This window comes from Aristolochia californica, unplaced genomic scaffold (genome assembly GCF_029961685.1).
Source record: "Aristolochia californica isolate CCGP_79_NKW_82.1479 unplaced genomic scaffold, dmAriCali1.0.hap1 SCAF_11, whole genome shotgun sequence".
NCBI lineage: Eukaryota > Viridiplantae > Streptophyta > Magnoliopsida > Piperales > Aristolochiaceae > Aristolochia > Aristolochia californica.
The window spans coordinates 715,314-729,511 of NW_027181782.1; the positions used below are offsets into that span (position 1 = coordinate 715,314).

Below are 14,198 nucleotides of genomic sequence, written 5' to 3' on the forward strand. Positions count from 1 at the left end.
GCCGGTCGCTACTCTTTGGTTTCGCCTGAACAAGTAAGATTGCAGTGTCTTTCTTCTTCTTCATCATCTCTTCTTCCTGTTTACATTTGTCGGAAAAGTTAGCCAGCGGGCACCGGCGGCGGTTGTTTTGTTTCAAACTTTGAAATGGTCATGATTCAGATCTAACATCCGAAATGAACTCACAAGTCGAGAATAACTGGTTATTTTTCTCTCCCTTCGGCTTTTGATCCCTTTCTCCCTTTTCCACTTGCTTGCCGATTCTTCCTTTTCGAGCCGCATTTTCCTATTGCTCTCGTGGCAATTGCTTCTCGTGCTTCTCTCCACTCTCATTTTCTCAGATTGTATTGTGTCTCTTCGGGGGTGTGTCCTTGTTCATGCAACCATGTCTCTCCTCGTGCATTGGTTCTCAGATGCTAGAGAATCATATTGTACTTTTTTTGGTACGAGTTCCCCGTTAGAATATTCTCTCTCTCAGATTTCCTACTTTTTTCGTCCCTTCCACAAGTGATTGACCTTTTCATCATTTATTTGTGGGAGCCGTTTTCCTTTTCGCTTTAAATGCTTGCTGCTTCCATGAAAGTTCTCCACTTCTGTCTTCTTCCATCAAAAGGTTTATCTTTCTTCTTTCTCGTCAGGAATATATTCGGGATTTTGGCAGAAGGGAAGTTATTTGGTGGAAGAACACTCAAACGGGATAACAGAGTTGCATTCATTTGAATCTCTAGATCTGTGCTCTTCTTCCGTTGGAGATCACAAAGAAACACTAAGAAATTTTTGACGTCTCAAATCATTCCCAATCTTTGGTTACCCTGTTCAGATCTGCAAAATTTGCTGCTTGGTGCAGAAAAGTTCTTTCGTTGTGTTTAATTTCATTGCAAAAGTGAGTTAGAAGCCATTTCTCACACAACTTCGTTGTGAGATAACTCCCCCGTGGTTTTTGTCACTTTAGGTAAATTGATGGTGTTTGAAGATTTTCTGCTAGTGTTCTACTTCTATAAGTTTAGGATCTGTTACTTCAACAATTGGTTTTAATTTAAGTTCTGGCATTTGCATGTCTTTGATTTAGTGAATTAAGCGTGGTGTTATTTTTTTTTGTCTTTCATTAGCTGCAATTTACTACAATGGCTTCGCAACTATAGGCTTATTAGATTGTTGAAGGCCCTTCACTTGATTGTACCTGAAAATAAAGCATTTGTTTACAATGTGTGGAATGTTATTGGATGGAGGGTGCGGTCAGTTTGTTCTTGTATAGTTATAGAAATCTATGTTATTTATATTTTTTTGATTTGTTAAAACATGTTGAGAACATGGAGTGACATCCCAGTCAGATGTGCTCAGGTCAGGTGACCAAATAATGTTGTGATTACACATATTTGATTCATTGGTGGTGATGTGGAGCTGCCCTATTTATAACTCCTTTTTGAAATTATCTTTTGAAATTATTTAACTTTTCACAAAACTATTGCACCAGTAACTTTTCTCTCTCTATTTTTTGCAAAAGTAATCTATGAATTACGTTCTTTAAGATTTTTTCTAAATGCGGAATTAGTTATGAAAAGTAAAACCATATCTAACTCCTTCATAGTTTATGGGAATGACATTTAATATGGAGGCAGGAAGGCTCGTGTTTGACCTAATGTTCTCAGGTCGAACAATCACTGTACTTAGTTATTTTTTAAATGGTGGAGATCTCGTTTAATTCTAAATCTATTATTTGGTAAAGAGACATACCAATCAATTTGTTTCATTGCTTCATGAGATAAAAGTGGAAACTTTGAGCACACAAAAAAGATAATACCTTGCTTTATCTTAAGACAAGAAAAAAGGTTTTTGATAATCACTTTATGTCACTTAGATTTCTAGGAAATTTAGCCAATTAAATGCAAGAAAGAAAATGAAAAACAAGACTAAGATTTTTATGTTCTTGCATGTCTAAGTGGGTTACCTTTTAAGTAGCTCTATTAAAGGTTTTTAAGCTAATCAAGTGTGGCCATAAATAATGATATTTGACTTTTTGCTATGGCCTGGACCTTTTCTCTCACATTCAAGGAGAAGGTTTCACTTGTACGAATTGTTAAATTCTGAAGTTTACTTTTTGTGAGGTGTTAGAGAAATGTGTCTTGCAGAAAACTCCACCTCGCAAACTTGTTTATGTGAATGAATTACTTGAATATAGATAAATAAAATAAGACCAGCCTCTCATGGTTTTGGGTAGTGATTGAAAAATAGGAAATGAATTTTACAATAGCAGTTACCCACTTAAGATCTCATTGAATTTTTAATACAGGAAAAAGCGCACTTGTTTTAATGAAATTAAGTATGCATATTTTTCATTAAAAAAGTATACATATTGAATGAACAAATCATAACTGAACAGTCATTGTCATAAAAAAATTGCCCTTGTGATGGGGTTGTTGATCACCTCATTCATGTTTATCTATCATTTATTAGTTCTGATGCTTATTCACTTTCTCCATTTTTTTTCTCTTTCTGCAATTGACTTCTAAGGAGGTTGTTGCTTTTGCAGTCCTTTTATTTAGTAAAACTGCAATGTCTTTTTCATGAGCTGTTGAATCACTTCTGTGGTAGTTTTGGGTTCTTGTAAACGGAAACAATATCATCAGTGTGTAGTTTCTATGAAATTTTAAGTTAATTACAAATGTTAGATTTGGAATACTGATCTCTGAAGGTTGGCTGTAAATGCAATTCCTAGTTTAATTTTCTTCATATTATAGCAGATACTGAGGTGTAAGATGGCAGCTAGGAAGCCAGGTCTGATTGCTTTGTTTGATGTTGATGGGACCTGACTGCTCCAAGAAAGGTTTCTATATTTTAAGCTCTTTTTTTAATTTTTGAACCATATAGTCCTAATTGGATTTAAATTCATTCAATCTCCACTGGTTTAGTGAAAAAAACAACTAAACAGTCTCCTTATGATGAGTGCTCCATAGCCATAGGAGCTTTTGGAAAGGATAATGATTTTACTGTCATTAGTTACTCCGAGAATGGAGAGTATAGTTGGTCGGTTCATACATCACTTACACTTTTTGCTTATTCAATCATTAGGCAGTTACACCAAAGATGTTAGAGTTCATGAAGAAACTTGGGGAGGTACTAATCTTGTTATATCTAAATCTGGTTTGGAGCTCTAATTACGATGCTTCCGTTTAACTTTCACAGTGCACACTTTGCATGGACAGGTTGTAACAGTGGGGGTCGTTGGTGGATCTGATCTTGTAAAGATATCAGAACAGCTTGGGAGGACAGGTAGATCTTCACTACTCTGTTCTAGACATTTCCTGCTGACTATATATTTTACCCTTCTTCATTGATGTTTTGTACCAGGGAAAATAATGATCTTGTGTTGATGGTCGTTTTGGTTATCTCAGGCTAAACAGATTTAATGCTTTTTACCAGTGAAAATAATGATCTTGTTTTGATGGTTGTTTTGGTTATCTCAAGGCTAAACAGCTTTGCTGTTTTTCTCTGCAGTAATCAATGACTACGATTATGTGTTTTCTGAAAATGGTCTTGTGGCTCACAAGGACGGGAAACCCATTGGAATTCAGGTAGTCTGAAATTTCAGTGTCAGGATTTCTTTTTCCTACATGTAGTTTCTACTTTGTCCTTGAAGGAAAAGATGTGACAAGTTCAAATCAACAACCTTCTGCTGTCAATACTGCATTGTAAGTGTCTTTCTCAACATGGCTCAACATTTCTGCTTTTGTTGCAGAGCTTGAAGACATTCCTCGGAGAAAACAAACTTAAGGTGTGGTGCTTTTTTTTCTAACTATGGTTATTCTATTTTACTTAAAGTGCTGTTATGTTTTTATTTACAAACATGCTTGTTTTTGTGTAGGAGTTTACTAATTTCACACTCCATTATATTGCTGACTTGGACATTCCAATCAAAAGGTTAGCGAAGAGATATTCACTTCAAATATTTTGGTGCGACAAACATAGAACTGAGGCCTTTAATTACCTCACGTAGGGGAACATTCATAGAATTTCGAAGTGGTATGCTTAATGTGTCACCAATTGGGCGTAACTGCAGTCAGGAAGAAAGGGATGAGTTTGAAAAGTATGACAAGGTATAACTCCCTGCTCCAATGGAAAATAATCTGTTGTTTATCAGCTACTAGGAGTGGCACAGAGCTGAGATGGCTTGCAAGCAGCTTGGCTCTGTTCTTACCCAGGTTTGAGTCAAGCTTGTTCCTCACAATGAGCTGAGCCGAGCTTTGCCTAGTTCAGTTGGCTCAAATAGTGTAGTTTTTTACAAAAAAAAAAAATGCCATGTTGTGTAAGGGACAAAACTAAGAGCCGAAGTGAACCTATGATTCTTAGGAACCAACCCTAGCTGAGCTGAGCTGAGCTGATCTGAGCCGAGCCTGGTTATTTGGGCTGTACTCATCTCCTTTCCACCTCTACAACCACATAGTTAATGATAAAATGTTTGACTTGTAAAATATTCAGGTTCAAAATGTACGTTCAAAGATGGTCTCTGTGCTCCGGGAGAAGTTTGCACACCTTAACCTAACATTTTCCATTGGAGGACAGATAAGCTTTGATGTGAGTGAACTTTGGTATCAGTTTATATGGTTCTTTTTGTCTATGAGACAAAAAAAAAGCATTTTATGTACTCAAGTTCTTTTTGTTCTTGTGACAGGTATTTCCTCAAGGTTGGGACAAGACTTACTGTTTGAGATATCTTGAAGAATTTGATGAAATTCACTTTTTTGGGGATAAGACATACAAGGTAATTGCTTAATGATATTGCTTATCGTTGAAGGTTTGATCTCTACAGTGGTTTGATCTATTTAGCTTCCCTTTTGCCGTTTCTTTTTGGAAGTCTGCTACATTCACGTAGTAGTTTTTATTCAATGTCAAACTTTTCTGTTGAATGAACCAAAATTCAATTTTTTGTAGTTCAGCTCAATTTGTTGATTTTCTTTTCATTGGAACAGGGAGGCAATGACTACGAAATTTATGAATCAGACCGAACAGTTGGCCACACAGGTTTGTCTTTAGCCTGTGAAACATTTTGAGCCTCTTTAAATTCATTCTGCTATTGTGTCATCTTCAAGTGCCAATTGACATGCTACAATCGCTCTTGTGGATGTGTTTCCATGCTCATTTGACTGAATTATAGAAGTTTGTTGGTTATATTATATAATATTTCTGATTGTAATTCAGATGAAAAAATCCATGCTTTTAATGTTCTTTTTTCATGGTTTTCTCTTAGTAGTCAGCCTATAGATACATTCTGCACATTAGTTCTGGTGAGCTAACATGATAAAAAGCTTAAAAGGGTTGGTCATGCTTCCCAAAGAAAATTTTCAGTTAGATTCTTTCTCAGAGAGATTTTAATGTCTAAAACCTGCCCTTCTCATGACCATAAACAGAATTTAGTTCAAAATATTCACACAAATAAATTTTGTTGTGTAAATATCCACGAGCATTATGCCGCGAGGATCAGTATATGTTTCTATTTTCCAATTTTTCTCATGTTTGTGCTGTCCTTTTACTATGTTCTTCCTTCTGCAGTGACTAGTCCCGAGGATACCGCCGAGCAGTGTACAGCATTATTCCTCTCTAAGTCAACTGGAGCCGTTTAATCAACCTTTACCATGTCATTAATCACAGTGATCTCTTATTGTAGTCTGAACTATGAAGCAAAAGTGCCAGTCTAGTACTTTGTTTCTGTAACAAAGTTATCAGCTTAAATTACTTGTACTGCAATTTACAGTAAAAAAAAAACAATTCTATCATTATAATGAATATTTGTATACATACCATGAACAATCTATTGATCAGGACTGAATATTTTAATATCATTATCATCAGCTGTAACTCTTTTCTTCTTCTCTGGTTTCCCTTTTCTGTTTCTTTTCGTTCTTTTTTTAGCACAAGGTTGCAGGTATATATCTTAATCAATAAGTATAATATAATTTTACATTCTTTCTAAAAAATATTATTGAACAGAGTCACAAAGAACATTTTGAACAGACAAGGAGAATAGTCATTCAGGATAACCTGACAGTCAATGAGGAATGTACAGGAATTGAAAGGTGAAACTGCTCATTCCACCCTATTTGTACATGTTAAGATTGCAGCTTTCATCTGTTCTTTGTCCAGGGAGGCTCGGACTAACACCTGTAGGAATACCCATGAATTAAAATCATACTAAATTCATCATTTTATGATAACTTTTACGTAATTTAAGCGTTCCAGGGTATTATTACCTCTTGAACTTTATTTCCTGATCTAGCAAGGAGCTTATATTGATTTTCAAACATGGAAGCCATGTAGACCTGGAGAATGGAAACAAATGAAGGGCTCATGGATAAGAAAGTGGAGAATGCGTCCATGACATGGCAAGATATGGAGAGAGAAGAATCCAGATATTGCAATTATTATGGAAAAAATCGTCTCATTTTGAAACATATACGATGAATCAAAGAAAAGCTCACAGTGGAGAGTATCAGATATTCACTAGGTGCTAGAGACAAGTTACTGTGGGGATAGAGTTTAACCAAAGAAGTCAAGCAGGTTGATCAAGATGGAAAATAAAATACAAAAAATTGTAAATGTTGTGTTTAGATTTGACCATGTACCAGAAAAGTAGGAGCTAATCCGGGGCTCGAGAAAAAACGACCTTTTGACACACTATCAATACCTTCTATCTGCTTTAATTCTTTCATGAGTGATTCCACATCATCCCACTGCTCGGTTTGATATTCAAAAACATGGGGTTAGCAAAAATATAATGAAACATCTATGACAAAAAAAAAAAAAAAAACTTGAAATACAGTCTTCATCTATTGATATGCATGCTTCACCATTAAATAAAGAATAGAGAAATTGCCTTAAAACCCCTTTTAGCATATCTTTATGGCCATCTTTAGGCAGTTTAAGTTGGCTACATTTTTATGCAAATTAAGAACAGTCAACTAGATTAACCGCTGCACCGTATCCAGCATGTCGGTCTCATGAAGTCAGAACAATTTGCACTGTAAATACACATGTTACTACTGTGGCCAGTAATGCTGCTTTTTGTTTGATAGGCCCTGTGATTGATGGTTCTTATCTGAAGAACTCCGAGGTAGTCAACAGGCTCTTCTTATTTCATTCAGGGCCTGTTTAAGCAGCTAGTTGTAGGGAATCTATCCCCAAGAATCTTATCAACAGAGAAAACTTCACTGATATTGTAAATGGAAGGCCCTAGCAGATGATAAAAGGTTTCCCCATTAGTTTCTTTAAGTTTATTCCTTTGGCTTTAGCATATAAACTACAACTTTCTTTTGTTGATTTTTTATCAGTTTTTTTCTTTTTCTTTCATCAACTGTGTTGTAGTAGTCCAATAGCAGAGACCATAAATATTCAAAATTTAACTGAAACAAACATGTTTTATTGTAGACACACAAACTGGCTAATATAATCTTTTCTTCTGTCTTTTTCAATGGACAAAATAAATTCTAGATAGTACAAATGATAAACTTACAACAATATGCAAACTGCTTACCAGAATTGAACTGGTGAGGCCAGGACTTGAAAAGGGAAAAGTTATATTCAAGAAAGTGAAATGTTTTTGTTTCTTTTGCAATATTCATGGATGATGAACTTTTACAAAGGAAAACAGGTAGAACCACCAAGGCCAAAAGATCCAGACAAAATAAAGGTAACAGAAAATTAAAGAGGAAATGGCATTCGCTCAACAAGATAATGTCACTGAGAATTAAAAAAATGAATTGCAAAAGGGTAACAAAAATTCTGAAGCCCTTCAAAAACTAAAACATATCATCATAGGGAGAAATAATTATAAAGATCTCATACAGTCAACCGTATTCTTCAAATACTCAACAATTTCAGAAAAGTATTTTTTAATAATAAATATGAATTAATATCAGGCATGAATTTGTTGGGCACACTAAGCAAACTCAAACCTAATGCTAAGACACAAAAGAGAAAATTCTTTGCTTGACAATTTTCTTTTCAAAGATCCAATAGAAAACAAAGATTAGAACTAACGTAATTTGTAGTGTTTGACATCTCTAACAGAAACTTGTTTCCTCCAATCAAGTAGGTGTCAACAAATGTACCTCCACATCTGGTTGTGCAGTTTCAAAACTGCAACCCAGAGAATTGTGATCGCCTACAACAGATTCTAGAGCCTCCGTTAGTGGATCTGGCTGTGAAGAACAGTGCAGACAATATCGAATTATTAGCAAATTAGAATCATCTAATATTCCTCAAATCAAGTAAACCATGAATAGGAAAAAGGATAGCAAATAAAAGTTACCGTTATTTGCTTAAGGGACAAGGTGATGCGCTCGAGCCCAAAATCAAGCTGATGAACTTTAGCATCCACTATCTACAAAATAAATAAATAAATAACAGAGCTCCTAATTGGTAGTCAGAAGTGAAAAAAAGGAAATGAACAATTAAATGATCAGAGTTGCACAGCGTACCTGCCCAATTTTGTAATAGGATGATGGGTCTAATGTTGCATCCCAGGAGACTTCTGATTGATGAATCAATGCAGGTACTCCTTCAACCTACAACAGAACAATTTGATCGAGCTTTTACATCCTGAAGCTTTTCCAATATTTGAGTAGGAAATGTACAGAAGTTATTTCTTGTCACCTCAACAAATATGCCAAAATAAGTGATTTTCTTGATGCGGCATTTCACAACATCTCCAACATTAAGTTTAGCCTACAAAAAAATAGTGGGGCATTAATGTAACTTGATAATAGCAAACACCCCAGCAGACTATCTCTGCCATGCAAGCAGTGGAGTAAAAACGATGGTTACAATAGAACTTCAAAAATGAAGATATCACATTAGTAAACACGAATTATACCATGAGGCTTCTCTTTTTCTCAACCAATTCCTCCTTTTCCCTAGGCCTTACAGATAACATTAGCTTACTGGTGTTTCTATCAGCCAAAACCACATTTACTTTAATTTTCTGCAACAAATGAAACAAATCACATAAAGGATAATGGCAGCAACAGTGCAAATATTCCACAGACCACAGAAAATAATAATATGAAAATAGAAGATAAAATAATGAATCAAAAGGTTATTAGGTAACAAGCTGTCAGACCTGACCAACAAAAGAAGATAAAAATTTGGTCTTCTCCTTGTCATACTCTTCAAGCAAATCTTCTACTGTGTCTGGTGTCTTCTTTCCTTCTACGTTCTGATCTATTTCCAATAGTGAATTTGCATCTGGAGGAAGATTCTTAGTTTGAACTTCATTACTTCCAAGAATGCCCAAACTCTGCTTGTACAAGGATGGATTTAACCCTTTTTTCCTTAACCATGACTCAAATGCAAGAAACTTCCACCTGGTACCAAGGTTACGATATGGTAAAAATCCTAACAATGAGCCAAGAGATGCCTGCAGCGAGTAGAATTTTTTTTTCAATGAGAAACATTAAATAAGACAAAATACAGCAAAGAAAGAAAAGGTGAACATATAGACTGGCATGATCCAATTGTAAGAGAATTAGTTCTGCAATGCAATTTTCTTGGAATCTTAGCAAAAGTTTGGAGTTTAGAACTGATCCAAACTGCAGTGAAGTTGACCTAATCAATATGTATAGCGTGTCTATGATGAATTCACAGAAAATTACGAAAAAAGAAAACAAGAATTTTTTGAATGGAAAATAGGAATTCATAAATTCACAGAACAAGAAGAAAGGAACAGATTTGAGGTTCAAGGTTTGGCATTATATCCTTGGCCCCTGTTTTATAGAATCCAAGTTCAATCAGGAGAATGCATTCCCTAGTCTCACTCATTGGAGAAACCAGGTGATGAAAAATTTGGGAATGGATTGCCTAGATTAGTGGTTGAATTATCTGACTCAGTTAGTTTTTATCTACCACATAAAAAATCTAATAACTAAACTATCTGTTAGTTTTTTTCTGGAGAAACAAAATATTAGGTAGGAGGTTCTCTTACAACTAGAGATAGAATTGCTTAGCTGACAAGTCAGCCACATGATTGCCTGATCTCGGGATATTACACAAAGAGCATTGAAAATCAGACACTAAGTCCAAAAATGTCATGGTATAGCTGCCAGTGCCTCCTAGGGGGACTAAACCCTTTGGAACATCAGGTGGTAGCATCGATTGAGTCATCCTCTATCCAAAGTGGCCCTTCCATCAAGCTCTTGAATATAATCAGCCCCTGCTTGAGACTAAGGAGCTCGGCAGTAATGAAGTCTAATGAGCCGATTGGGCCAGAATAGGAAGCTTAGGTAACTCCCTCGTGATTCCAAGAGACGCCACCTATCCCAGAAGGAACCAGGATCCCAATGGCACTCCCAAGGTAAAAATATCAATTTCTGTAATTTATATGGTTTTCTTTTCCATGTATATCTTTGTGCATCTTTGGGGGAATAATGAACAGATGCAATCTTGCTTCATATATCATATCGATATCAAGGGAATCATAAGTTTTTAAAGCTAAAGCCAAGAAAATCTGCCATTGTACATATGAATATGTAAACTACGATATATTAAAATTTTTACAAACGATATTGCCTGCCCCCACAGTTTGAAAATGTCCAATTGAATGGCTTGGATGAACGAGATTTGTGAATCCTTGTCCCACTTAAAGTTCAAAATACTGGCTACAGTAAGTAGCTTATATCACTTTTAAGATAACAGAAAGAATTCCCAAATACTTCTGCCTTCTCTCCTCACTACAGCTCTTCACCCAGAATCTTCACTGACTCTACTGCCCCACTCCATACTGAAAAGTTGCATCTATCCTTTTCGTGCTACCTGTGTCTCTTATAGGTCGTCTCGTTCTCTTCATTCTTTCTTTTCCTCTTCCGTACTCGTCTTTTTACCCTCAATTTCTTCAGTTTTCATTCCATCTGTCAAGTACACAACCTAGCAATTGAAGATTGCATCCTCTTCAGATACTGGCACTTTTATCACTACACGTGAAGCCATACAATTCTTTCAATACCTTAGAAATAAAGCCACTGCAGGCTGGGTTGGTAATAAAGTAGCTCTAGGTTCCATTTTGAAAGATAGTGAAGATACAGGTTGTTTTTGGCACTTATGCCTTCTGAACAAGCATCGACTTCAGGTAAGTCATTAACTGCTCAAATTAATAATAAATCACAGTTGTTGCCCAAATTAGATGAAAGCTCTACTGAGAAAGAAAAGTATTTTTCTTTCTTCAGACAACCACATTAATTGGGAAAAGAACAGTATATAAGTAGCTACTTAAGGAATTTTTTACTTACAACAAAACCTCTACTACTGCAGCTAATCAGTTCCACTTCTGTCCTTTCTCCAGTCCGAAGCAGATTTTCTGCCCTTGACCAGTCGTCTTTTTCTTGTTCCTACATTGAGCATGAATAGTCACTGTGAATTTGAAGTAGCTTACCTTCCATCATTGCAAAAAAGCAAAAAAGCAAAAAAGATGATCCACTACAAACAGTTCATAGGGATACCAGTATCTCCAAGGTTTTATTGATTTCAGAATTTGGTTCACGGAATCAAATAGTGGAGACTAGATTTATGCAGAGAAGAAGAGGATAGCTCAAATAAAAGATAAAACTTCACCCCTAAAGCAGATGACTGAAAGTCTTTAATCTCGGAAGTATCATGATGACTGTTTTCATCTTTCAAATTAAGCCTGCCTGCTTCATCATGATCATGCCGTTCGTTAGCAGGTGACTCCAACCTGTAATACAATAAACTTTAAAGCAAGAAAAATACCGACCAAAGAAATGTTGTACTGAGACAGACTGAGCATTGGGCCTCTGCCTATGGTTTAGTACATGACTAAAGTAAATGTAAGAGGTATCTAAATCAACACGATTAAATCATGACAGAAAAATGACATTGTTTTGATTCAACCTGTCAAAAGTGCAACAAAGCAGAAAATTGAGTCCGAGAGCACCTTTGAGGCTTTACATTCAAAGAAGCAGTAACTGCAACAGCTGCCTCTTTTTCAAGATGTTCCATATCCTTCTGGTTGGTTGGCTGTAATCCTTGAGAAAGCAAGAAGAGTGTTATACTTCGTATCCAAAAATATGCCGAGCTTCAACCGAAATTCCACGAGTTTACTTTATTGGCAAATTTGTACATTACCTGTTGCCAACTCATCCTCAGGCTCAGATAGTCTGGAGTCAGAAATATCCTCAGATGGCAAGTCTGCCTTAGTGGGATCCAAGGTCTTCAATGGCTGTGGCTTCATCAGCAGAGTGACATCACCTAAATTCTCTATGGATTTCTTGACTTCTTTCCTCATTTTTAGAAACAGATTTGGCTTAATTCTGAGCTCCGATGTTTTTTCTGTCTCTATGTCATCTACTTGCACAGTTAAAGGCCTTCGCAGTGACACACTAGAAATATCACTTTTTGCATCCATACCTTGTGATGATTTATTCAACTGTTTACCAGCTAAAGCAGGAGTTTCCCCTGTCACTTCACTTTTGACTCCTTTCTTCATGACTGGTCGTGACAAATCCAACTTTTTGTCCCTCGGTCTATTTCTCATTGGACGCTGTAAGTTGTTTAAAGAACTGGATGACCTAGCATCTTCATTCATATCAAATGAGACATCAGAAATTCCATCATTCAGTTTACCTTTATTTTTCTCAAATTCTTTCTCAATATCAAGAGAAGAGACATCAGGATTTGATTTCTTCCCTATTATCTGCAGCAAGAAACTCAATGAGACGTTCACTTCTTAAGCATCACAAAGTAACAACTACCTCAAAACTGCACTTTGTCTAAAACGGTTGAAAAACGCTGTAACTTCATCAAATAAAAAGGACAGTATGAAAAAATGGCCAGAAGCATATATAACAATGCTGACAACCAATATCTCCCATATATTGAAAATTTTACATATTCAGTGCAAAAGGAATCTATCAGTGAGCTCCCACTTATTTTCTACACCCAATTCCATAAACTAAACTCTGTTTTAGTCCTACGTTTTCGTGTTTGCTTTTTAATTTAAATTTACGACAATAGAAAGCTTTTCGAAGATTAGAAAAACAACTATTCAAGCTTTCGCAATAATGGTGTAACCGTACCTTAGCTAGAGTGAGCTTGGGATCTTCCCCCAGAAGGCGGCCAAACTTGAGCTCCATCTGGTCCCATTTGTCCAGTTCAGGGCCTTCCCTCGACGCCGCCAAAACCCGAAGACACGGCCGGCGGGCCGGAACACAGTTCTTCCCAGAAGGAAGAGCTAGCCGACTGATAGAAGAGGTCGTCAGTACGTCCATTGCCCCTGCCGGTTTGGAACCATAAGCAGGCCAGGAAATCATGAGTACATCGAGAGAACAGCGGATTTTCTGAAACTGGGAAGACTTGATTAACTGTGCCGGCACCTGAAACCAGTTTGGCGGGAGATTGTAATGGAGGAAACTGAAAGAAAGCGGCTTGCAGACGGACTGAACCGAGGGGGAAGGAACACGAGTGATTCCAATTTTATCCGTCTGCACCCAAATTTTTTTTTTTTAAAAGAATAATTTTTAATCCAACATTTATCATTTTACAAAAAATCAACCCTTTTTCCACGCTTTAGCCTGGCAATTTTATGCCATATCTGTTCAGCATTTCATTTGCGGTTGAAATATTTAAAATTTTTCAGTCTATAAATTTCAATCCTTCCACAGGTAAGGGAAAGCGAGACACCTAATGATTTTTTAATCAATTACCATTAAATTTGATTTATATCGATCTTTCAAAATGGATTTTTAAATTGTTAGAGTTACTCAGATTATCATCTCCTAACTATAATTTACTAAGAGTTGTTATTTTTATATTGATTCAATTTTCTACTAAAATTTTGATATTTTTACTTTTTATTACCTTAATAAATCAAAATTCATTTTAATTATTTTTCGGAAATATCTAACTATTTCAATTATTTTTGTGTTTTATAAGCCATTCGAGTCTGATAAAAGAGTAGATTTTATCCTCTACCAAACCTCATGCAATTATTTTTAAAATAATATTAAATATTTAAAATATAAATAAATATAAGATATTTATGGGATTGGATGGTTAAAGGATTAAACTCGACCCTTCTACACTGGGTAAGTCCTCTCTAACTCAGGCAGAATCCAGCCACCGGGCTCGTAAGTCCCACTCCAACTCACCTGATTCGACTCCAAAGAGTCGAGATCCCAAATCAGTTCCCAGTTCCAAGTTGA

General features: G+C 36.0%; 1 protein-coding gene and 1 pseudogene across 2 annotated transcripts; one reads left to right on the forward strand and one right to left on the reverse strand.

Annotated features, from left to right (window-relative positions):
* Nucleotides 1-93: 93 nt before the first annotated feature.
* Nucleotides 94-5,819, forward strand: LOC137943944 (phosphomannomutase-like; annotated as a pseudogene).
* Nucleotides 5,820-5,869: 50 nt separating this feature from the next.
* LOC137943942 (uncharacterized) lies at nt 5,870-13,429 on the reverse strand. Of its 2 annotated transcripts, XM_068789387.1 has the most exons (14): nt 13,074-13,429; nt 12,124-12,691; nt 11,933-12,023; nt 11,593-11,713; nt 11,271-11,369; nt 9,110-9,406; nt 8,864-8,971; nt 8,644-8,715; nt 8,469-8,555; nt 8,300-8,371; nt 8,100-8,189; nt 6,615-6,722; nt 6,243-6,311; nt 5,870-6,153 (listed from the first exon to the last, which is right to left on the reverse strand). In XM_068789387.1, exons 1-14 carry the CDS (start codon nt 13,305-13,307, stop codon nt 6,079-6,081), a joined length of 2,091 nt encoding a protein of 696 aa, XP_068645488.1. In that variant the 5' UTR covers nt 13,308-13,429; the 3' UTR covers nt 5,870-6,078. The 2 variants fall into 2 exon arrangements, with proteins under 2 accessions (XP_068645488.1, XP_068645489.1); XM_068789388.1 differs by lacking the exon at nt 6,615-6,722.
* Nucleotides 13,430-14,198: the final 769 nt, after the last annotated feature.